This window comes from Bombina bombina, chromosome 3 (assembly GCF_027579735.1).
Source record: "Bombina bombina isolate aBomBom1 chromosome 3, aBomBom1.pri, whole genome shotgun sequence".
In the NCBI taxonomy this organism is placed as follows: Eukaryota; Metazoa; Chordata; class Amphibia; order Anura; family Bombinatoridae; genus Bombina; species Bombina bombina.
The window spans coordinates 902,774,444-902,798,953 of NC_069501.1; the positions used below are offsets into that span (position 1 = coordinate 902,774,444).

The window sequence follows — 24,510 nt, forward strand, 5'->3', positions numbered from 1 at the left end:
TTTTAATCTTGACAGCCGCTCCAGCGATTCCACCGGTCGTCGCAAGCCTCTTCATACGTCAGAAATGACGGATCGGTCATCCTCCAATCACGGCTTCCTCCCCCGGGGGAATCAGTGTCGGATTCAACGCCATGATTGGAGGAAGCCGGATTCCTCATTTTAGACCTGGGAAGAGGCTTTGCGACGGGCGGGGGAAGCGATGCAGCGGCTGTCAAGATTAAAAGATAAGTATATTCACAACATGAGTGAAATGTAAATTGATGAATTTAAAGTGCCCCTGTTTTTAATCGGATTTTTAAAAACCGGCACGTTATCATATAAAGTTACATTCACTTAAAGTAAAATAAAACAACACACTGGTGGCACTCAAAAAATGGCAACAGTGCCTTTATTACAGAGCAACGTTTCGGGGCTCCTGCCCCTTTATCAAGCTAACATATATGAAGAAAAAACACACATTTATGTATATAAGAGACCAATCACAAACTCAGAGGGAGGGGTCACACACCTGTTAAGGTCTCACCTGACCTAACAAATAAGTGAGTAATTCTCACATAGTCAAAATTTTAACCCCTTCAGAACCTCATGTGAAAAAGACTCCATTTAAAAACAGATGCAGCAAGTTGCTATATAAACTATGCTATATGTCTAAATATTTGGCTACATGTAAAATATCCATAGTGTATTGATCAACTAGAACAAAAACAAAATGAACAGAGGCCTTAAATAAAAGGAAGTAAATCAAATGCCCTATTTAATCCCTTGGGGTGCATAGTATCTAACTTCCAGATCCATCTGGCCTCCCTATATAGGAGGTCCTTAATCCTATCACCCCCCTCTAATCTGTGTAGGGGGCCTGGTCTATTACCATGTATCTGAGCTGGTTGATTTGGTGGCCTTTCTCAATGAAATGTGCAGGTACAGGGAGGTTAGCAGTTTTCTCATTTCTAATCGTGGATTTATGTTGGCATATGCGGTCCTTGACCCGTTGGGTCGTCTCGCCAACATATAACAGCCCACATGGGCACTTTAACGCATACACCACATGTGTAGAATTACATGTGTAATACCCTTTAATTGAGAATTTTTCCCCTGTGTATGGATGAGAGATGCTACCACCCTTTATGACATTTCCACATTGGCCACAACCTAGGCAGGGGAATGTGCCCTCCTTCGGTTTACCAAGGAATCTCTGATCTCCTCTTCTAGTGGCATCAGAACTAGACATGGCTCTAACCAGCCTTTTACCTATGGTCTTACCCCTACGATAAACTGCTCTAGGGATAATCTGGAATTCTTCAATTTCTGGACAAGCTTCCTTAAGTAAAGGCCAATTCCTCTTGATAATATTGAACACTTTTTGGCTCATGGTGTTATAAGATGTAACAAAATTCATTCTTTTATTAGCAGATATTGTATGTGACTTATGGGGACTTCTAATAGATTGTTCTACTATATCTAATTGCTGACTATCATAACCCCTTTGGATACATTTATTTTTCATCTCGGCAAATCTGGCTGTTTTCTTTTGGGGGTCTGTGACTATTCTGTCCACCCTCATTAATTGGGATTTTTTGGACACTGTCAAACACCTTAGGGGGGTGAAAACTGGTACGATGCAATAAGGTATTGCGGTCTGTGGGCTTCACAAATAAATCAGTAGTTAAGGACCCATTCTGTTTGAGGACAGTAGTGTCCAGAAACTCCACCTTGTGGCAATCATGTTTGCAGCTGAATTTTAGGAAAGGAACAGCATTCTCAATGTTGGTCTGGAGATCCCTTAATTTTTCAGGGGGGCCCCGCCACACGATGAACAGATCATCTAGGTAGCGGAACCACCCCTGACAATGCTCCTTGCTAATACTAGCCAAGAATGGCCAACATAGTCGACAACAACAAGAATGGCTTATCCAGTTGTTGGACCTGGTATTGACCAATAACTTCTTTTTGCATGACAAGCAGTTTTACATGCAAAAGAATGGGACGGCTATGGGGTCCAATGTGGCCCCAATCTATGCCTGTTTGGTCATGGACCACATTGAAGAAAGATTAGTTTACAATGACCCCTTGTTCAAGGAGCATTGTCAGGGGTGGTTCACTACATAGATGATCTGTTCATCGTGTGGCGGGGCCCCCCCTGAAAAATTAAGGGATCTCAGACCAACATTGAGAATACTGTTCCTTTCCTAAAATTCAGCTGCAAACATGATTGCCACAAGGTGGAGTTTTCTGGACACTACTGTCCTCAACAGAATGGGTCCTTAACTACTGATTTATTTGTGAAGCCCACAGACCGCAATACCTTATTGCATCGTACCCATTTTCACCCCCCTAAGGTGTTTGACAGTGTCCAAAAATCCCCATTAATGAGGGTGGACAGAATAGTCACAGACCCCCAAAGAAAACAGCCAGATTTGCTGAGATGAAAAATAAATTTATCCAAAGGGGTTATGATAGTCAGCAATTAGATATAGTAGAACAATCTATTAAAAGTCCCATAAGTCACATACTATATCTGCTAATAAAAGAATGAATTTTGTTACATCTTATAACACCATGAGCCAAAAAGTGTTCAATATTATCAAGAGGAATTGGCCTTTACCTTAAGGAAGCTTGTCCAGAAATTGAAGAATTCCAGATTATCCCTAGAGCAGCTTATCGTAGGGGTAAGACCATAGGTAAAGGCTGGTTAGAGCCATGTCTAGTTCTGATGCCACTAGAAGAGGAGATCAGGAGATTCCTTGGTAAACCGAAGGAGGGCACATTCCCTGCCTAGGTTGTGGCCAATGTGGAAATGTCATAAAGGGTGGTAGCATCTCTCATCCATACACAGGGGAAAAATTCTCAATTAAAGGATATTACACATTTAATTCTACACATGTGGTGTATGCGGTTAAAGTGCCCATGTGGGCTGTTATATGTTGGCGAGACGACCCAATGGGTCAAGGACCGCATATGCCAAACATAAATCCACGATTAGAAATGAGAAAAACTGCTAACCTCCCTGTACCTGCACATTTCATTGAGAAAGGCCACCAAATCAACCAGCTCAGATACATGGTAATAGACCAGGCCCCTACACAGATTAGAGGGGGTGATAGGATTAAGGACCTCCTATATAGGGAGGCCAGATGGATCTGGAAGTTAGATACTATGCACCCCAAGGGATTAAATAGGGAATTTGATTTACTTCCTTTTATTTAAGGCCTCTGTTCATTTTGTTTTTGTTTTTGTTCTAGTTGATCAATACACTATGGATATTTTACATGTAGCCAAATATTTAGCCATATAGCATAGTTTATATAGCAACTTGCTGCATCTGTTTTTAAATGGAGTCTTTTTCACATGAGGTTCTGAAGGGGTTAAAATTTTGACTATGTGAGAATTACTCACTTATTTGTTAGGTCAGGTGAGACCTTAACAGGTGTGTGACCCCTCCCTCTGAGTTTGTGATTGGTCTCCTATGTACATAAATGTGTGTTTTTTCTTCATATATGTTAGCTTGATATAGGGGCAGGAGCCCCGAAACGTTGCTCTGTAATAAAGGCACTGTTGCCATTTTTTGAGTGCCACCAGTGTGTTGTTTTATTATACTTGTCACTGGACTTTGGTTAGGGGAGTACCCCTGGTGTGCACCAACTCGTATCACTGAAAAATTAAGGATTAAGTGAGTGCTGGTCCTGCTTGTCTAAATATTCACTTAAAGTAAATTATGATAAGATTATTTTACCAATAATACCCAGATGCACCTAGATAAAAAAATATTTTTCAATTTTACCTTTCTTAGTGTCTGTTAGATGTACAACTTTAGTTGTGCAGGAGTCCTGTCTCCGAATGTTTTTTCTCTTCTGTTTCTCATAGTGCCACAATAAACACCTTGTGATGACAAAATTAGGAGTATATGTTAAAATGTGGAGGTGGATGTTGGCATTTTAATTATTTTGTTTAATCTGTTTCAAACACAAAGTATTTTTTTATGTTTCATTAGTGCTCTCCCATATGCATAATAGAAATGTCTTCACATTAATATCCCTATGTCCCTTTAATTGTCACGTTTGTATAGACATGCACTTCTCTTTCAAACCAAAATCAAAATGAACAGCTTTAACGTCATTTTTTTTTCTTAACAAAATAAATTACCATTGTACGCTTTCATTTAATTGATACTAATCATTTAGTGTGTACGGTCCCTTAAAGCCACATTGCGTATTGCTTCAAACCTGAAGAAGAGAGGAAACTATTGAAAGGCACTGCTAGTCCAATACAAGATGTTACTGTTAACTAATCATAATCTTGTTATTTTGGTATCTGTTCGTTTATGGTTCTAAAAATAGCAGACATTTTTCACAATTTCCTGCAAAATTTCCCAATAATTTCCTTATTATAAGCATACATTGTCAGGTTACTGAACTTATATAGGTAAATACAAGTATATATCAGTTTTACATATCCCCTTTTAATTTATTTATATTTTACTTATTAATTTATTTTTACAAAAACAACTTAATATGTGCATGTATAGAGAAAATATGGTCAAATGTGGTTTGGGTTGTGTTCTTTTACTTGATGGTAACGAGCAGATTATCTTCTGCTATCTTTTGGAATTCAGCAACCTTGCTTAGCAATATTTTTCTTTTCTTGCTTTTAGGTCGATATCCTTGAGGATCCAGTTATTCAGAATGCTATTTTGCTGCAGACTGTTCTTCAGGAAGTGAGGAGTCGTAGTGCACCCATTTACAAAAGAGTTAAAGATCTCATTAGTAACCCTGAGAAGTATTTTTATACATTCACCAATGAACATCATAGGTAAAGTGTGTGTGTGTGTGTATATATATGTATATGTATTACTTTTTATTTGTAATCTCCCTTGGTTCTTGCACCCATTCCGGACTGGGGTTAACTGCCTGTGGCTCTGGTGACATCACAGCTTTTTTGGAGTGCTATTTAGCACCCAGGGCTGGATGTTACTGAGTCACAGGATGTGTACCTGATCCGGTCTTGGAGTGCAGTTCCCTTCCATGTTTTGTATTTTCTATGGGTGATTACAGCCACCTGTGCACCCCTTCTTTGTTCTCAGTTTGTTTATCTTTGTGAGCTCGCATGATGGTGTGCCTGTGTTAGGGACTCAGGCTAAGGAAAGGACCTTGACGTGGTGCCTGAGCTTTCCCATTTGGCCAGATGCGGTGACTAACCTTTCCAGTTGTGATTTTATCTTAGCTGTGAGCTAGCTGGTGAGTGCTGGGTGTTTCTATGTGTTGTATTACTTTTTATTTGTAATCTCCCTTGGTTCTTGCACCCATTCCGGACTGGGGTTAACTGCCTGTGGCTCTGGTGACATCACAGCTTTTTTGGAGTGCTATTTAGCACCCAGGGCTGGATGTTACTGAGTCACAGGATGTGTACCTGATCCGGTCTTGGAGTGCAGTTCCCTTCCATGTTATGTGTATATATATATATATATTATATATATACTATATATTATATATATATATATATATATATATATATATATATATATATATATATATATATATATATATATACAAAACTTCCCTATTAACCCTTAAACTCTCAATAACCCACCGCAACAAACCATCTACCCTGTTAATCCCTAAACCACCAATAGCCCACCGCAAGAAACCTTCTACCTTTATTAACCTCTAAACCACCAATAGCTCAACACATTATCCCCCTATTTTACTTAACCCCGTACACCGCCACAACCACCCAACGGAAACTACCACTACACTACTTTACTACCTAATAACTAAGTTACAGAAAATAAAAAAAAGTTACAAAAAATAAACGAAACACTTTTGGGTATTTGGTAGGACATTGCCCTAAAGCGATCATAGCTCTTTTACGTTTAGAAAAAAAAACAACCTACGCTTAAAAATAAAAAAGCCCACCTCAACAAATTCCTAACACTAAATCCAAAAGTTTATATTCAACAACTTGACTCTGGCTCCTATGTGATTGCTGCGGTGCTCTTCATGGCGGGGGCCCATCTTCATGTAGGCGGTGGTCCTCTTCCATCTTCATCCCAGCGGCGGTTATCCATCTTCTGCCACTGCTCCTTTGGGGAAGGCTTCATCAATCTTCTACTTAATGCAACTTCTTTCCTTTTCATCTATTGATCTTCCATTGCCAATGTCCTCTTCATGCGGTGATCCACCTCACAATGAATTTTAAATATGAGGTACCTAGCTCCTATAGTTATAATAGGGAGGGTTTTTTTCTATACTTTATTGGTCTGTTAGATTGCAAACATGACATAGGTGTAAGAGTTCTATGGGAGTTAGCTGGGCGTTACATGGGAATATAGCCAAGACATGACGTAGGTGTAGGCGGTATTAGGGAGTTAGCTGGGCGTTCCAAGAGGAGTATAGCTAAAATATGACGTAGGCGTTCTGTGGGAGTTATCTGGGCGTTCCAGGTGAGTAACCTGCACTTTGATTGTGATACATCCCCAGCAGTACGATGTATTCCAATCTCTGAAGTACAGGTTACTGTAGGGTGTCAGCCATGTTTGTCCCGCCACATTTTCAGTGGCAAGACTTTCCAGTGGAGGCAGGTAGTGTAGGTTTAGGGAAAGTAAGGCCACACAGGCATTATTTGAAGTTTTCTGGCACAGAAACCATGTTTGGCTTTAGTGAGCACATGGTCTGTGCTGTGTAGAAACACTTCAAATACGTCCCCCGCCCACAAAAAGTGCAGATGAGTTGCAATGTCGGTGATGTTTTGCTGATGTAGAACTCCCCATTTTATCCTATGGGAGATCACCACTCGCCGGAACTTGGCGGGTCCGCACCTTTTATTTAAATATATCATTAGATCGAGGGCTAGGCGAGCCTTATGAGGCCAAAGAGCAATTTTCCCGTAGGTCTGGCAATGTTTCCAATATCGGGGCCTTAAAGGGCAACTAAACCCAAAATTTTTCTTTCATGATTCAGATAGAGAATAGAAATTTTAACAACATTACAATTTACTTCCATAATTTATTTTGCTTCATTTTTTAAATATCCTTATTTGAAGAAAAAGCAATGCACATGGTGAGCCAATCACATGATGCTTCTATGTGCAGCAACCAATCAGCAGCTAGTGAGCATATCTAGATACGCTTTTCATCAAAGAATATCAAGAGAATAAAACAAATTAGATAATAGAATTAAATTAGAAATAAGTTTAAAATTGCATTCTCTTTCTAAATCATAAAAGAAAAAATGTGGGTGGCATGTCCCTTTAATGAGAAGTAGGTGGAAGAACCTATCAACCAATGATTATTAAAGGGCTTTTTGTGCGTTGAGTTGCGCTTGTATTATGAGTTGAAAGTAAAAAGTTGGTGCGCGAAAACCCGACGAAAAGTGGAACTTCGAATATTGTGACCCCGTTAAAGTATTCTCTCATAGAAGTCAATGGATTGCGAAAACTGCTAAAAAAAAAACCATACTCACATGTTAACCCAACAGCATTTATTCAAGTGCACTAACACAACACGAAATCAGAATATTTCACACTCCAATGTTCTTCACGTAGAAGAATATGTTCTATTTCTTCTTAAATATTTATATATATATATATGTATATATATATATATATATATATATATATATATATATATATATTGTATATATATCTTATGATTTGTTGGGAAAATATATCTATGTTAGGGTTATACTTAAAACATATTCCCCTATGTGAAAAACAGTGAAATGTAAAATATTTACAGTAAATACACAGTTAAACACTTTATTAAATAGGCATATTGCATAAATATGATTTTTCATGTTTTGAGCTACTTGACTGCAAATAGCTTTTCAATGCATTTTTTTAAAAATTATTTTTATCAGAAGTGTTAATATGAGTGTAACTGTATTGTTTAACCCCTTAATGACCACAATATACCCTGTATGTCACTGGTCGTTAAGGGTTTTTTCAGGACATAATAGCACAAGTCTAGCAAGAACACGCTATTAATGCCCTCCCTCTAGAAGGCTTTGTGGAATAGAGCAGTCTCAACGCTGGTGGCAAGACCACGGTATAAAACAATCAAGTCCCAAAAAAAGGCTAGCGACATACAGGGTACGTCGCTGGTCCTTAAGGGGTTAATGAGTTTTTGTGCAACTTTTTTAACAGTTTTTTACCAGTTAACCAGAGCTCTGAAGTTGCGCGTTAAATTCGGATGTGCTCAAGTGAATGCTTATACATCCAGCATGTAGTACAAATTATTACTATACTTACTAGAGAAGCAAGTTAGTCAAAAAAAAAGGGGATGCTTATATGCACTGATATAATATCATTATTGGTTATTGAATCATGATTACTGTGCCTTGAAAAGAAAAAAATATAGAATATTAAAATGTAACCTTTATTAATGTCATTTAAAAAAAGACAGCTTATTGTGGATGATTACGCTGCCCAAAAAGTGTTAAAAACACACTCCCTGTGTTTTGTAAATATTCAGCATGTACTATTTGTGCTGGGAAATTAAAACAGATCTGTGTACAGCTAGAAGCAATATTATTATATAATATTATATTATATATAATAATATTGGGCATATTTTGCTCTAAATAATTTCTAAATTATTATAATGATATGTATTTATCTATGCTTGAGCTCACAGGTTACTACGTGGCTTATAACGACAATTGGATATTATCCACACTTATAAGTACTAAAATTACGCGGGCCGACTCACATCCGGTGTTATAAAGCCATTATGTTACTCACCTCCAAGACATGATTGGGCTACAGGTTACCTGGTCAATTGGATAGATTGCATGTCAATCATTCATACTGTGGTAAGATACGTTAACCTAATGGATTTCAGTGGCTATATAACACCGGATGTGAGTCGGCCCGCGTAATCCCTCTGAGGAAGCGTTGGTGAAACGCCACGTCAGGGGTCTCCTCTAATTTTTAACTAGCCTCTCTTGTTGTTAAAATTATATAAACTCAGCATGCTCTACTATTTAAAAACAATTTAAGACTTAGACGCTTTAGCTTTACAAGCGCGCAAGTGACAGCTATGTGTATTACAAGTTGACTCAGGGAAACTAGCAAGCACGCTCAATATTAAAACTACGAAACACTGCACTAATACTTATGACAACAAAGGTCTTAGACTAATATAAATACCCTGTTATAGTAAGATATTTATTTTTCTTACGTTGGCTAATTTCACAACCCTATGTGCTGCTTCGATACTCACAGCACTGAACATCAGCTAATATAAATGGTTTAAAGGACCAGCCTGTAAACAATGTTTTAGAGTCAATTAAGCTAAACAGCGACTCAAATATCAATACAAAATTTATATTTCTAGTAATATCAACTAGCCCTATATATGGGGGGACTATATAATTAAGTGATTTGTACTAGTCATAAATGTATCTAGCATAAGAAAAAACGTTGTGTAAAAACAGGTGATTATGATTAACCAATATATAACTTTTAAGCAAATTCATTGCACATCCTGTAGTACTATCTATAGTATTCTAGGAATTCTTCATAAGGATAACAAGAACATTTGTGTAATTCTATATCATCATAAGTGTAATTTCAAGGTGCAGTTAGCCATTAATATATAAACTACATCTACTGATATTAATACTGCTTTGGGATCTATAAGCTACATTTTGGTGGTATAATTCGATTTTCTCCAACAGTAGATTATTTCTTTTTGCTACCTGTAAGTTACTACCAATGAATGAACACAATATTATATTTTGTACTTAGATTTACCAGCAGCCTAAGGTTGTAATAGGATAACATTAAGGGTATCATATTATATCTACATCTTTTTGGGACAACTTTAGTTACTTTAGGTACTTATAAGTGTGGATAATATCCAATTGTCGTTATAAGCCACGTAGTAACCTGTGAGCTCAAGCATAGATAAATACATATCATTATAATATTTTAGAAATTATTTAGAGCAAAATATGCCCAATATTGGGCTTCTGTGAGTTACAATAGCTCTTCTGTTAATTTCTCATTGAAATCTATTGCTTCTAGCTGTACACAGATCTGTTTTAATTTCCCAGCACAAATAGTACATGCTGAATATTTACAAAACACAGGGAGTGTGTTTTTAACACTTTTTGGGCAGCGTAATCATCCACAATAAGCTGTCTTTTTTTTAAATGACATTAATAAAGGTTACATTTTAATATTCTATATTTTTTGCTTTTCAAGGCACAGTAATCATGATTCAATAACCAATAATGATAATATATCAGTGCATATAAGCATATATCCCCTTTTTTTTTTACTAACTTGCTTCTCCAGTAAGTATAGTCATAATTTGTACTAAATTGTATCACTTATGCTTACGCACTGCTCCTTAAGTGTTCATTAATAATTGTTGAGAAATCATATATTTTATTTGACAAAACACTTTAGGAGAAATTCTACTACTTTATTATTAAAATTAGGTTCCAATCTCTCCCTCTCATTACATCCAGCATGTAATACACGTACTATTCCCATCACACGCAAAAAAACTGAGAAATTCCCCATATTTCTCTTGCTCTACAGTTGGCACGCCACTCATAATCTAGCACACAGTCGATAAGCCAAACAGCAGTGGTAGACGCATGACCCAGCTGTATAAGTGCTTCTGCTTATTGGCTCATCTGTTGTATCCAGTTTGGTCCAGCAGTGCTTTGCGGCTCCCGATTGGTACTTTATCTATCTGTATAACCCCTTTTTATGAGTTAAATTCTTAGCATTGCATGGTTGTTATAATGTTTGCACTATAATGTCACTGGCAATATCAGCAGCATTCAGCATCTAAGCAGTGCATGAGAATACAGCAGCAACCAATCAGCAGCTTAAATGTCCTTAAAGCGAGTACATGGATCACCCTCCCACCTCCCTGATCCCCAAACAGCTCTCTAACCCTCCCCCCCCTACCACTACTCCCCACCATCTTTGTTACCGGCTGTCAGTTGTAGTGTAGGGACCCATCCCTCCCTCTCCCTATTTGCCATAGTGAAGGTACCTGTATAAGCAATTTGCCTTCATATGGTAACGGAGCGCACAGTCAGTGCACCCTTACCATATGACGGTAGATGCCTTCTGTTCCCTGGCTGCAGTTTTTATTTTTTACATACTTGTGTGTGTATATATAATAAGCACAGTCAGAGACTCTCTTTAAAAAAGGAATGTTTCTTCTGTTATGTGTGATCAGTCCACGGGTCATCATTACTTCTGGGATATAACTCCTCCCCAACAGGAAATGCAAGAGGATTCACCCAGCAGAGCTGCATATAGCTCCTCCCCCTCTACGTCACTCCCAGTCATTCTCTTGCACCCAACGACTAGATAGGATGTGTGAGAGGACTATGGTGATTATACTTAGTTTTTATAACTTCAATCAAAAGTTTGTTATTTTACAATAGCACCGGAGCGTGTTATTGCCTCTCTGGCAGAGTTTGAAGAAGAATCTACCAGAGTTTTTACTATGATTTTAACCGGAGTAGTTAAGATCATATTGCTGTTTCTCGGCCATCTGAGGGAGGTAAAAGCTTCAGATCAGGGGACAGCGGGCAGATGAATCTGCATTGAGGTATGTAGCAGTTTTTATTTTCTGAATGGAATTGATGAGAAAATCCTGCCATACCGTTATAATGACATGTATGTATACTCTACACTTCAGTATTCTGGGGATGGTACTTCACTGGAATTACTCTGTAAAAAGTACATTAAACCTTTTAATAGGTATTTATTATGTTAAACGTTTTTGCTGGAATGTAGAATCGTTTGCATTTTCTGAGGTACTGAGTGAATAAATGTTTGGGCATTATTTTTTCCACTTGGCAGTTGCTTGTTTTAATTGTGACAGTTTCGTTTCTCTCTCACTGCTGTGTGTGAGGGGGAGGGGCCGTTTTTTGGCGCTCTTTGCTACGCATCAAAAATTTCCAGTCAGTTACTCTTGTATTTCCTGCATGATCGGTTCATCTCTAACAGAACTCAGGGGTCTTCAAACTTCTTTGAAGGGAGGTAGATTCTCTCAGCAGAGCTGTGAGACTTATATATTGACTGTGATTAAAAACGTTGCTCTGTAATTTTTACGTTTCAAATTTAATTATTGTTACTTTACTAATGGGAACAAACCTTTGCTAAAGTTGTGTTGTTTTCAAGGATTGATGCTATAACAGTTTTTCAGTTCATTATTTCAACTGTCATTTAATCGTTTAGTGCTTCTTTGAGGCACAGTACGTTTTTGTTAAATAAGATTGTAACCAAGTTGCAAGTTTATTTGCTAGTGTGTTAAACATGTCTGATTCAGAGGAAGATACCTGTGTCATTTGTTCCAATGCCAAGGTGGAGCCCAATAGAAATTTATGTACTAACTGTATTGATGCTACTTTAAATAAAAGCCAATCTGTACAAATTGAACAAATTTCACCAAACAGCGAGGGGAGAGTTATGCCGACTAACTCGCCTCACGTGTCAGTACCTGCATCTCCCGCCCGGGAGGTGCGTGATATTGTGACGCCTAGTACATCTGGGCGGCCATTACAGATAACATTACAAGATATGGCTACTGTTATGACTGAAGTTTTGGCTAAATTACCAGAACTAAGGGGCAAGCGTGATCACTCTGGGGTGAGAACAGAGTGCGCTGATAATACTAGAGCCATGTCTGATACTGCGTCACAGCTTGCAGAGCATGAGGACGGAGAGCTTCATTCTGTGGGTGACGGTTCTGATCCAAACAGATTGGATTCAGATATTTCAAATTTTAAATTTAAATTGGAGAACCTCCGTGTATTACTAGGGGAGGTTTTAGCGGCTCTTAATGATTGTAACACTGTTGCAATACCAGAGAAATTGTGTAGGTTGGATAAATACTTTGCGGTACCGGCGAGTACTGACGTTTTTCCTATACCTAAGAGACTAACTGAAATTGTTACTAAGGAGTGGGATAGACCCGGTGTGCCGTTCTCACCCCCTCCAATATTTAGAAAGATGTTTCCAATAGACACCACCACACGGGACTTATGGCAAACGGTCCCTAAGGTGGAGGGAGCAGTTTCTACTTTAGCTAAGCGTACCACTATCCCGGTGGAGGATAGCTGTGCTTTTTCAGATCCAATGGATAAAAAATTAGAGGGTTACCTTAAGAAAATGTTTGTTCAACAAGGTTTTATATTGCAACCCCTTGCATGCATCGCGCCGATTACGGCTGCGGCAGCATTTTGGATGGAGTCTCTGGAAGAGAACCTTAGTTCAGCTATGCTGGACGACATTACGGACAGACTTAGAGTCCTTAAACTAGCTAATTCATTCATTTCGGAGGCCGTAGTACATTTAACCAAACTTACGGCTAAGAACTCAGGATTCGCCATTCAGGCACGTAGGGCGCTGTGGCTAAAATCCTGGTCAGCTGATGTAACTTCTAAGTCCAAATTACTTAATATACCTTTCAAAGGGCAAACTTTATTTGGGCCCGGTTTGAAAGAAATTATCGCTGACATTACAGGAGGTAAGGGCCACGCCCTGCCTCAAGACAAAGCCAAAGCTAAGGCTAGACAGTCTATTTTTCGTCCCTTTCGGAATTTCAAAGCAGGAGCAGCACCAACTTCCACTGCACCAAAACAGGAAGGAGCCGTTGCTCGTTACAGACAAGGCTGGAAACCTAACCAGTCCTGGAACAAGGGCAAGCAGGCCAGGAAACCTGCTGCTGCCCCTAAGACAGCATGAATCGAGGACCCCCGATCCGGGACCGGATCTAGTGGGGGGCAGACTCTCTCTCTTCGCCCAGGCTTGGGCAAGAGATGTTCAGGATCCCTGGGCGCTAGAGATCATATCTCAGGGATACCTTCTAGACTTCAAATTCTCTCCCCCAAGAGGGAGATTTCATCTGTCAAGGTTGTCAACAAACCAGATAAAGGAAGAAGCGTTTCTACGCTGTGTACAAGATCTGTTATTAATGGGAGTGATCCATCCGGTTCCGCGGTCGGAACAAGGACAAGGGTTTTACTCAAACCTGTTTGTGGTTCCCAAAAAAGAGGGAACTTTCAGGCCAATCTTGGATTTAAAGATCCTAAACAAATTCCTAAGAGTTCCATCGTTCAAAATGGAAACTATTCGGACAATCTTACCCATGATCCAAAAGGGTCAGTACATGACCACAGTGGATTTAAAGGATGCTTACCTTCACATACCGATTCACAAAGATCATTACCGGTATCTAAGGTTTGCCTTCTTAGACAGGCATTACCAGTTTGTAGCTCTTCCATTCGGATTGGCTACGGCTCCAAGAATCTTCACAAAGGTTCTGGGTGCCCTTCTGGCGGTACTAAGACCGCGAGGAATTTCGGTAGCTCCGTACCTAGACGACATTCTGATACAAGCTTCAAGCTTTCAAACTGCCAAGTCTCATACAGAGTTAGTCCTGGCATTTCTAAGGTCGCATGGATGGAAAGTGAACGAAAAGAAGAGTTCTCTCTTTCCTCTCACAAGAGTTCCATTCTTGGGGACTCTTATAGATTCTGTAGAAATGAAGATTTATCTGACAGAAGACAGATTAACAAAACTTCTAAATGCATGCCGTGTCCTTCATTCCATTCAACTCCCGTCAGTAGCTCAATGCATGGAGGTGATCGGCTTAATGGTAGCAGCAATGGACATAGTACCCTTTGCACGTCTACATCTCAGACCGCTGCAATTGTGCATGCTGAGTCAGTGGAATGGGGATTACTCAGACTTGTCCCCTACTCTGAATCTGGATCAAGAGACCAGAAACTCTCTTCTATGGTGGCTTTCTCGGCCACATCTGTCCAGGGGGATGCCATTCAGCAGGCCGGACTGGACAATTGTAACAACAGACGCCAGCCTACTAGGTTGGGGCGCTGTCTGGAATTCCCTGAAGGCTCAGGGACAATGGAATCAGGAGGAAAGTCTCCTACCAATAAACATTCTGGAATTGAGAGCAGTTCTCAATGCCCTTCTGGCTTGGCCCCAGTTAAAAACTCGGGGGTTCATCAGGTTTCAGTCGGACAACATCACGACTGTAGCTTACATCAACCATCAAGGAGGGACAAGAAGCTCCCTAGCAATGATGGAAGTATCAAAGATAATTCGCTGGGCAGAGTCTCACTCTTGCCACCTGTCAGCAATCCACATCCCGGGAGTGGAGAACTGGGAGGCGGATTTCTTGAGTCGCCAGACTTTTCATCCGGGGGAGTGGGAACTTCATCCGGAAGTCTTTGCCCAAATACTTCGACGTTGGGGCAAACCAGAGATAGATCTCATGGCGTCTCGCCAGAACGCCAAACTTCCTCGCTACGGGTCCAGATCCAGGGATCCGGGAGCGGTTCTGATAGATGCTTTGACAGCACCTTGGAACTTCGGGATGGCTTATGTGTTTCCACCCTTCCCGCTGCTTCCTCGATTGATTGCCAAAATCAAACAGGAGAGAGCATCAGTGGTTCTAATAGCGCCTGCATGGCCACGCAGGACTTGGTATGCAGATCTAGTGGACATGTCATCCTGTCCGCCTTGGTCTCTACCTCTAAGACAGGACCTTCTGATACAGGGTCCATTCAAACATCAAAATCTAACTTCTCTGAAGCTGACTGCTTGGAAATTGAACGCTTGATTTTATCAAAACGTGGTTTTTCTGAGTCGGTTATTGATACCCTGATACAGGCTAGGAAGCCTGTTACCAGAAGGATTTACCATAAGATATGGCGTAAATACCTATACTGGTGCGAATCCAAAGGTTACTCCTGGAGTAAGGTTAGGATTCCTAGGATATTGTCCTTTCTACAAGAAGGTTTAGAAAAGGGTTTATCGGCTAGTTCATTAAAGGGACAGATCTCAGCTCTGTCCATCTTGTTGCACAAGCGTCTGTCAGAAAATCCAGACGTCCAGGCCTTTTGTCAGGCTTTAGCTAGAATCAAGCCTGTGTTTAAAACTGTTGCTCCGCCATGGAGTTTAAACCTTGTTCTTAACGTTCTACAAGGAGTTCCGTTTGAACCCCTTCATTCCATTGATATAAAGTTGTTATCTTGGAAAGTGTTATTTTTAATGGCTATTTCTTCGGCTCGGAGAGTCTCTGAGTTATCAGCTTTACATTGTGATTCTCCTTATTTGATTTTTCATTCAGATAAGGTAGTTCTGCGTACTAAACCTGGGTTCTTACCTAAGGTAGTCACTAACAGGAACATCAATCAAGAGATCGTGGTTCCTTCCCTGTGCCCGAATCCTTCTTCAAAGAAGGAACGTCTTCTACACAATCTGGATGTAGTTCGTGCCCTCAAGTTCTACTTGCAGGCAACTAAGGATTTTCGACAAACGTCTTCCCTGTTTGTCGTGTACTCTGGTCAGAGGAGAGGTCATAAGGCTTCGGCTACCTCTCTCTCCTTCTGGCTTCGTAGCATAATTCGTTTAGCCTATGAGACTGCTGGACAGCAGCCTCCTGAAAGAATTACAGCTCATTCTACTAGAGCTGTGGCTTCCACTTGGGCCTTTAAGAATGAGGCCTCTGTTGAACAGATTTGCAAGGCTGCAACTTGGTCTTCGCTTCATACTTTTTCCAAATTTTACAAATTTGACACTTTTGCTTCTTCGGAGGCTATTTTTGGGAGAAAGGTTCTTCAGGCAGTGGTTCCTTCTGTATAGTGAGCCTGCCTATCCCTCCCGTCATCCGTGTACTTTTGCTTTGGTATTGGTATCCCAGAAGTAATGATGACCCGTGGACTGATCACACATAACAGAAGAAAACATAATTTATGCTTACCTGATAAATTCCTTTCTTCTGTTGTGTGATCAGTCCACGGCCCGCCCTGTTTTTTAAGGCAGGTAAATATTTTTTAAATTATACTCCAGTCACCACTTCACCCTTGGTTTCTCCTTTCTCGTTGATTCTTGGTCGAATGACTGGGAGTGACGTAGAGGGGAGGAGCTATATGCAGCTCTGCTGGGTGAATCCTCTTGCATTTCCTGTTGGGGAGGAGTTATATCCCAGAAGTAATGATGACCCGTGGACTGATCACACAACAGAAGAAAGGAATTTATCAGGTAAGCATAAATTATGTTTTCTCTTAATTTTGCCTACCCAAAAATCCCCCATCTCGCATTGCATTTTTTTCTTAAAACTACCTTAGAGGGTTGTTGCCAAATCAGAACTTGCTTGATCACGCTGTTCGTCTTAATGTAGCGTGCTCCCATGCTGGATAAAGCAGTTGATGTGTTTTTCAATTGGTTTTTGCTGGATTCTTTGACTTAGTAGATCATGATAACACCAACAGAGCCAGCAAGCTTTTATATATGAGATTGATGTATGATTGTGTTCCAGCAATTGTTTTAAAATGAGGGACTCTGAGAATTTTAACTACATAATTATTATTGCAAAGCATTTTTTCTTTCTTTTTAAGAAGGATGCCTTAAAGTGAAGGTAAATCCAAGCATTTAAAAAATGCTGGGATTTACCATCACTAAAAATAAACTGTACTTTCAGTCATCACTTATTAAAAAAAAAAAGGGTGCTTAACTCACCCTCTCTGTGCCGAACTAGATCGCTAAACTCAGCGCCTCCGGCTGCCCATGGCAGAGCACTCTTTACCAATGAGGTGACGTTTCCACCTCTAAACCAAAAGCCGTGTGTGTCAACTGACATCCTAACACGGCTATTGGTTTAGAGGTGGAAACATCAACCTCATTAGTAAAGAGCGCTGTGCTGAGGGTGGCCAGAGGTGCTGTGTTTAGAGATCTACATGCAGCACAGGGTGAGTTTAGCACCCTTTGTTTAGTAAGTGATGACTGAAAAAAAAATATTTTTAGTGATGTTAAATCCTAGCGTTTTTTAAAAATTTGGATTTACCATCACTTTAAGAAAGAGTAAGCCCCAAAGCTTTCTTCTTCACTCTGTATCTAATAGGGTCCAGTGAATAAATTATAAGTCAGAACGTACTGTCCTGCTGGATGAGATGTGGTAGAATGAATAGGCATTGGAATAGACTCTGTGTCTGAAATGTCTTATCATATTCATTGAGACCTTTTTCTTTTGTTTATTGATCTTGAAGAGCTTTGATAACTAACAATGAGGCAGGCTATATTGCAAAGTGAAAATCATGAAAAAAGAAGCCAACATAAGTCAGTTATGTTATCAATAAGTGAGACATCTGGGTGCATTTTATTGAGTGCTAAAACAAAAACTAAAGTGTTGTTAGTTTTTATTAATTAAAATCCTGCTTATTACAGCTTAGTAAGATACATACATTTATACAAATATACATGCATATTTAAACAGAAACCACAATAAGGTTCAGGCATTTAGTAGGATTTATTTAATTTTGTTATTTGTTTTAACTTCCTATAATTTAGAGAAACCTACATAGAACAAGAGCAAGGAGAAAATGCTAATGATCGAAATGATCGAGCTATTCGAACTGCGGCAAAATGGTACAATAAGCACCTGAAAAAATCAAAGAATATGCAAGACCTCCAGGTGATTCTAATAACAAATGATAGAAAAAACAAAGAAAAGGCAGTGGAAGAAGGCATTGTGGCATACACATGTAAGTTATTTTGGATTTATTTTATGTACTTAAACCACCATTTTTTTTAAATGTGTACTAAATATTATGGCTGTGGTCTGTACAAGAGCTCAACACACACGTATTTAAATTTTCACAGATATTTGTGTGTTGCGCTGTAAAGAGCTGACCACTGCCATTTTTGCCATTTGTTTATTAAACCAATGCTCAATTGCACATCCCTAATAAATGCACTTAGTATTTTGTGGAATGCAATGTATTGCACATGTAACCTTGTAAATTCAGACATTGAAAACTTGACAAGTCTTTGCTTAGAACAATACAATAAAATATAACATTGTGCGATTAATTTTTAAACTAAGATCTATAACAGAAGTATTTTCCAACCTAAAACGGACACGTTTTCATATTATTTTGCTTTCTATAGAGTTTTATTTTATATAAAAATTTGAATAAAGTCAGTAGAAACGTGGTGTCTCAATTTTTTTTTTTTAGCATACACTATCTTAAACTCATATAAATCTTTTATTTGAAAATAAATTGAATTATGTGTGAATAACATAGCTTAATTCATAATGTCCGTTTATCGTCCATCATACGGTAATGTTTTATTTATATATAGATAGAGAGAGAAAGAGAGAGAGATATGCACACGCACACACAGGGGTGAAAAATATTGCTATGGTGTTCTAGTCAGGATTTAAAGCTACTAGCCTAGAGGGAAAAAATTACATTTTATGTCTTGACACCAGGCATAAAAATGAAGGAATTAAGTGGTTACATGACCTAAATAAGCTGAACTTTGTAACCTTTTTTTATTGTTAATATAATGGGGCTGCATGTAATACTGATTCCCGACTTTAAGGTTTTTTATGATCAACTGTACCGCTGTACTGTACGGACACTAAATACATTTTGCATACTAGTTATGGGTGCTGCCATGTTGAAATCTAGCAGTGAAACCTTGGTTCCATAATGGTGGCACCCATGATTAGAGGGAGGTTCATGAAATATATTTAGCATTTAGTGTCCCTTTTTAACCTTTGATTTAAAACATGTATTCTGCAACATTCGTTCAGCTGAATGGGTATACTGTGTGTGCTTAAAAACAGATGTATTTTGATCTGTAGATATGCTTTCAACCATTATACTCTCAGTACTGTGTAATCAGCTTTCTATTGTTGCTTCAGTACTTTCTCAGCCAATAAGACTGAAAGAACACAACATGTTTATTTTGAATTTCCCTTTTCTTGCAATTATCTTTGGGCACTGCTCTAAGAAACATATAAGAATCATGTGTGTTTAGCAGATGATTCATACATAGTGTACTGTAATTAGTGATTTATTCTGAAATTATTTATTTTGGTTTATAGGTGAAGAGTACATTAAAAGTTTGATTGCCAATCCTGAACTTGTTGACCGCCTTGCCTGCATTTCTGATGAAAAGGTATAATTTACTATACTATATACTATATACTATAATTTACTGTACTAGGTGGTGAGATAATCAACATATTAAATATGTTAATAACATTCTTAATACCAAAGTAACAATTATTTTATTTTATATCTTGAACATTTAAATATAGTTACACTCGCTAATAAAATAATTTTATAATTATATTTTGTTTTATTTATTTTATTTAAAAAATTGTATTGAGGTTATTAGATTTTATGCAGCTTTAATATGTTTTTTGTTTTCACAGAATGAGGTGGAAAGTGAAAAGATTCTTTTTACAGAGCACCTTCCTTTGTCAAAGTTGCAGCTAGGAATTAAGTCTGGCATTTATAAGCAAGGGACGTTTAGGGCAAGTAGGGATAACTACCTGGAAGCCACTGTTTGGGTGCATGGAGATTCTGTAGAGGATAAAGAGGTATGTTTGCCCCTTTGTCTGATTTTTATTTAGTTTATATAAAGCATCAAATAGTGCTAAATCTAATATTAATAAATTTATATATATATATGTGTTGTAAGATAAGAGCAAAACAGAGGATGTGGTATAAACCACAAACACTGGGACTGCGCTAGGTTACCCAAAACAACAAAATAATACTATTATTATATTTAACATAAATTATAATAATAAATTAAGCCGTAATGGGGTATGGGTAAAGGTTGCAGATAATAACCAATTACACTATAAACTGTGTCTCTTTAGCTGGGTCAAAAAACGGAAGAAATATCCCTAAAATTCTTCCAAGTGAAAATTGGGTAGAGAAAGGAGAATTGACTTAAGCGCACAAAACTTCAATCCATCTCTAAAGATTTTAACGACAATGTATAAAAAAACTGCACTATATCTGTGCGCAAGAAAAAAAGGCAGTCTATCAATAATAAAGATGGTAACAAGACAGATGAATATATATGCATAAATATGTAAATGAAACTTATGTAGTGCTACCTGCAAATAGTATACAGGTCATACAATCTATATAAATTTAAAATCGGTATAAAATCAATGCCATTATCTATCTATATATAGCCCAATGATTACACACAATTTTAGTGATCAAATGGTGAAAAAGGAGAGGAAACGAATACTGGCAGTGCACAGAATAAAATAAGGACTCGCTATAGTGTGGATAATTGAGCAGTGCAATACAAAAAGTTCATATAGATAATAGAAGTCCCACAGACAGACGTCCAATGTGCGTATCGCACAAATGTGTGAGTTCTTATCCGTGTCTATGGTTGAAGAATGGGTACTCACCAACCGTTACCTCAATCCTATGAGGTAAGGTATGCGCTCAAATATGATGGTGTGTAGCCTTCAGTCAGGGATAGGATGATGTTTTCCGCGTCTGGATCTCTCTCGATATGTGGACTCAATCCAATTTCCATATAATCCCAACACAGCATATCTAAAATCAGCCCTCTACTACCAGCTGTGGCTTCCAAGATGATAAACGGAAAATAAGGGGAAAACAAAGAAACAATAGTGTGATACCGTTTAATTAGAGTAAAAGCACACACAGTACACAAAGTGGTTATGCTTACAGAAATTAACCTCAAACATATGAGGTATGTACAAGCTCGAAAAACAACAGCATTATCATACAAAAAGAAACTCGTTCAGCTTCCAAATGTCGTCTACCAGGACCGGGTAGCCCACTGTACCACACCTTACGCATTTCAAAGTTTACTTCAATAGAATACTTCTTCGTCAGAAGTTTAGAGCTTGTACATACCTCATACATTTGAGGTTAATTTCTGTAAGCATAACCACTTAGGTCAATTCTCCTTTCTCTACTATATATATATATATATATATATATATATATATATATATATATATATATATATATATATATATATATATATATATATATATATATATATATATATATATATATATAGATAGATAGATAGATAGATAGATCAATTGTATCCCAAATTGGACTACTATTTTAGGAGATGTCTTCTACAAGTAAATATTCTGAAAATGTTGTCTCTGAAGAAAAAGGTGTATTAGGTAGCAAGGAGGCAATAGCTCTAGTTATTTATGAAGGGATATTTTTTAACAATGACAGCAGTATTTCAGGACTTGCAGAATCAAACAGTAATTTTAAAAATTGTTTCACAAACTTCCACTTTTCTCATAAGGCAATATATGGTCCCCCCTCTTTGCAGTACACTTTATATCAATAAAGCTTTTTATTGTTGCATTATTGACTAAACTACTAATGTAAATAGGTAATGCTGCTAATAATACCAGTGCTGTAATTATTGGAGATTTTAACTACCCCAACATAAACAGGGCAAATGAAACTCGTAATACAGCTAAGGGAGATTTTTTTTTTTTTTTTTACATAAACTAGGAATAAAGCTATATTGGCTGTAGTGCTATCAAACGAAACAGATATAATTTCAAACATAGAAGTCAAAGAACATTTGGGTAACAATGAGCATAACATGGTCACATTTGAAATCAGTTTCCATAAGCAGTGTCTTAAGGGCTCAACTAAGACTTTTTTAATTTTAAGAAAGCAAAACTTAATGATTTTAAGAAATCATTAAAAACGATAAATTGGGGCAAAGTATTTTTAAATAAAAATACAGAGGATACATGTATAACATTTGAATTTTTGTTAAATAAATATACATATTAAACACATACCACATTGTTATAAACAAAAAATAAATAAATCCAAGCCAATGTGGCTAAATAAAAATGTGTTAAGAGAAATTAGTAAAAAATGTAGGGCATTTAAATTATTCAAAGAAAATAGTACAGACTCAACACACCAAATATATAAGGAATGTAACAAGACATGCAAAAAAGCAATCAAATTAGCCAAAATTTAAAATGAAAGATTAATTGCAAAGGATTCTAAGTCAAACCCTAAAATGTTTTTTAAGTACATAAATGGCAAAAAATCTATGGACAACATAGGTACATTAGTGATAGGGAGAAGGGTGAGGTACTAAACCAGTTATTTTCTTCAGGATACACATGTGAGAAACTAATGGGAGATAATTTGAAACAAACTAGAACATGCCAGCCCATACCATTAACTGTGTTATCTCTAGAGGATATAAGGAAAAACTGGATAATATTAAGGTAAATAAAACTCAAGGCCCATATGGAATACACTCAAAGGTTTTATTAAAACCTAGCACTGTTATAGACAAACGTCTACTCTTAATTTTTCAAGACTCATTATCCTCAGTCATAGTATCCCAGGACTGGGGTAAAGCTGATATGGTGCCACTTTTTAAAAGTGAAGCAGGATTGATCCATGAAGTTAAAGACCAGTTAGTCTAACATCAATAGTCGGAAGATACTTGAAGGGATTGTAAGAGATTATATTGATGAGTATATTTGTGTAAACAAGATTATGAGTTCAAATCAGCATGGTTTTATGAAAACTAGATCATGTCAAACTAATCTTATTAGATTATGCGAGAAAGTAAGTAAAAATATAGATAAAGGGGAATCAGTTGATGTGCTATACTTGGAGTTTGCAAAGGCGTTTGATACAGTGCCTTATGAGAGATTACTATACAAAATTAAGGATCTGGGAATAGCTGAAAATGTTAGCTTATGGATAAATAATGTAAATAAAAGAGTATGTATCGGAAAGAATTCAGCGCTACAAAAAATACCAATGAGTAGTAGGTAATCTATTAAAATGTATCAGAGGTGTCAGTTATGTTGGTAACAGGCAGTCTCTATACGTCTCTGGATAATAGTGAGGAAAAGAGTCATGGATTATCAGGTGTAATGCAGAAAAAGACAATTGCAGTAATGATTATTTAGGAGTACAAGATCCTAGTAAATTTCACTTGTAGACACCCAAACTATATCCTAAATAGTCAATAGAAAAGATGGTAGTCAAACTGCAGCCAAGGACTCTGCACGACAAATGGTATTATCTTACCAGAGGGTACCTCAATCATATGAGGTAATGTCTACGCGTGTGGTAAAGTTTCTCCGGTCTGTTATGGTTTCTCCTCCTTTCTTGGAAGAGCTCCTAGTGGATGTCCTCTGTGCGGACTTGTGTATGGTACTTTCCCTCTTTGGCGATTTCCTGATCCTTAGGGTTGTTGGCTTGGTGTCTCCCCGCAGTATGGTAGTTCAGTTCGGATCTCGGCTCTCACCGGATTCGATATCAAAGCATACGTAGTGCTACTCGGTTACAGAGATTCAAGTGTCCGACGCTCTAATAAATTATTTATGGATAAATAACTGTATAAAAGGCAGGGAGCAGCGAGTAATAGTAAACAGATCATACTCAGATTGGACAAAGGTAATCAGTAGAATCCCCCAGGGATCGGTACTGGGCCCTGTTCGTTTTAATATTTTTATTAATGACTTGGAGCAAGGATGAAATAGCAACATCTCTATTTTTGCAGATGATAAATGATTAGGTCAGTGCAGGATGAACTTGCTTCACAAGGGGATCTACACAAATTAGACAAATGGGCAGGTAAATGGAAAATGAGATTTAATACTGGAAAATGCAAGGTTCTACATTTTGGAAGTAAAAA

At 37.9% G+C, this 24,510-nt stretch overlaps 1 protein-coding gene across 2 annotated transcripts in view; it reads left to right on the forward strand.

Moving 5' to 3' along the window:
- Positions 1 to 24,510, forward strand: part of DIS3 (DIS3 homolog, exosome endoribonuclease and 3'-5' exoribonuclease) — a 172,035-nt gene that overhangs the window by 24,862 nt on the left and 122,663 nt on the right. For both annotated transcript variants that reach the window (XM_053707929.1, XM_053707930.1), the window contains exons 3-6: positions 4,649 to 4,806; positions 18,346 to 18,539; positions 19,892 to 19,965; positions 20,225 to 20,392. In XM_053707929.1, the coding sequence (XP_053563904.1) occupies positions 4,649 to 4,806; positions 18,346 to 18,539; positions 19,892 to 19,965; positions 20,225 to 20,392 (594 nt within the window). The remainder of the gene's footprint in view (positions 1 to 4,648; positions 4,807 to 18,345; positions 18,540 to 19,891; positions 19,966 to 20,224; positions 20,393 to 24,510) is intronic.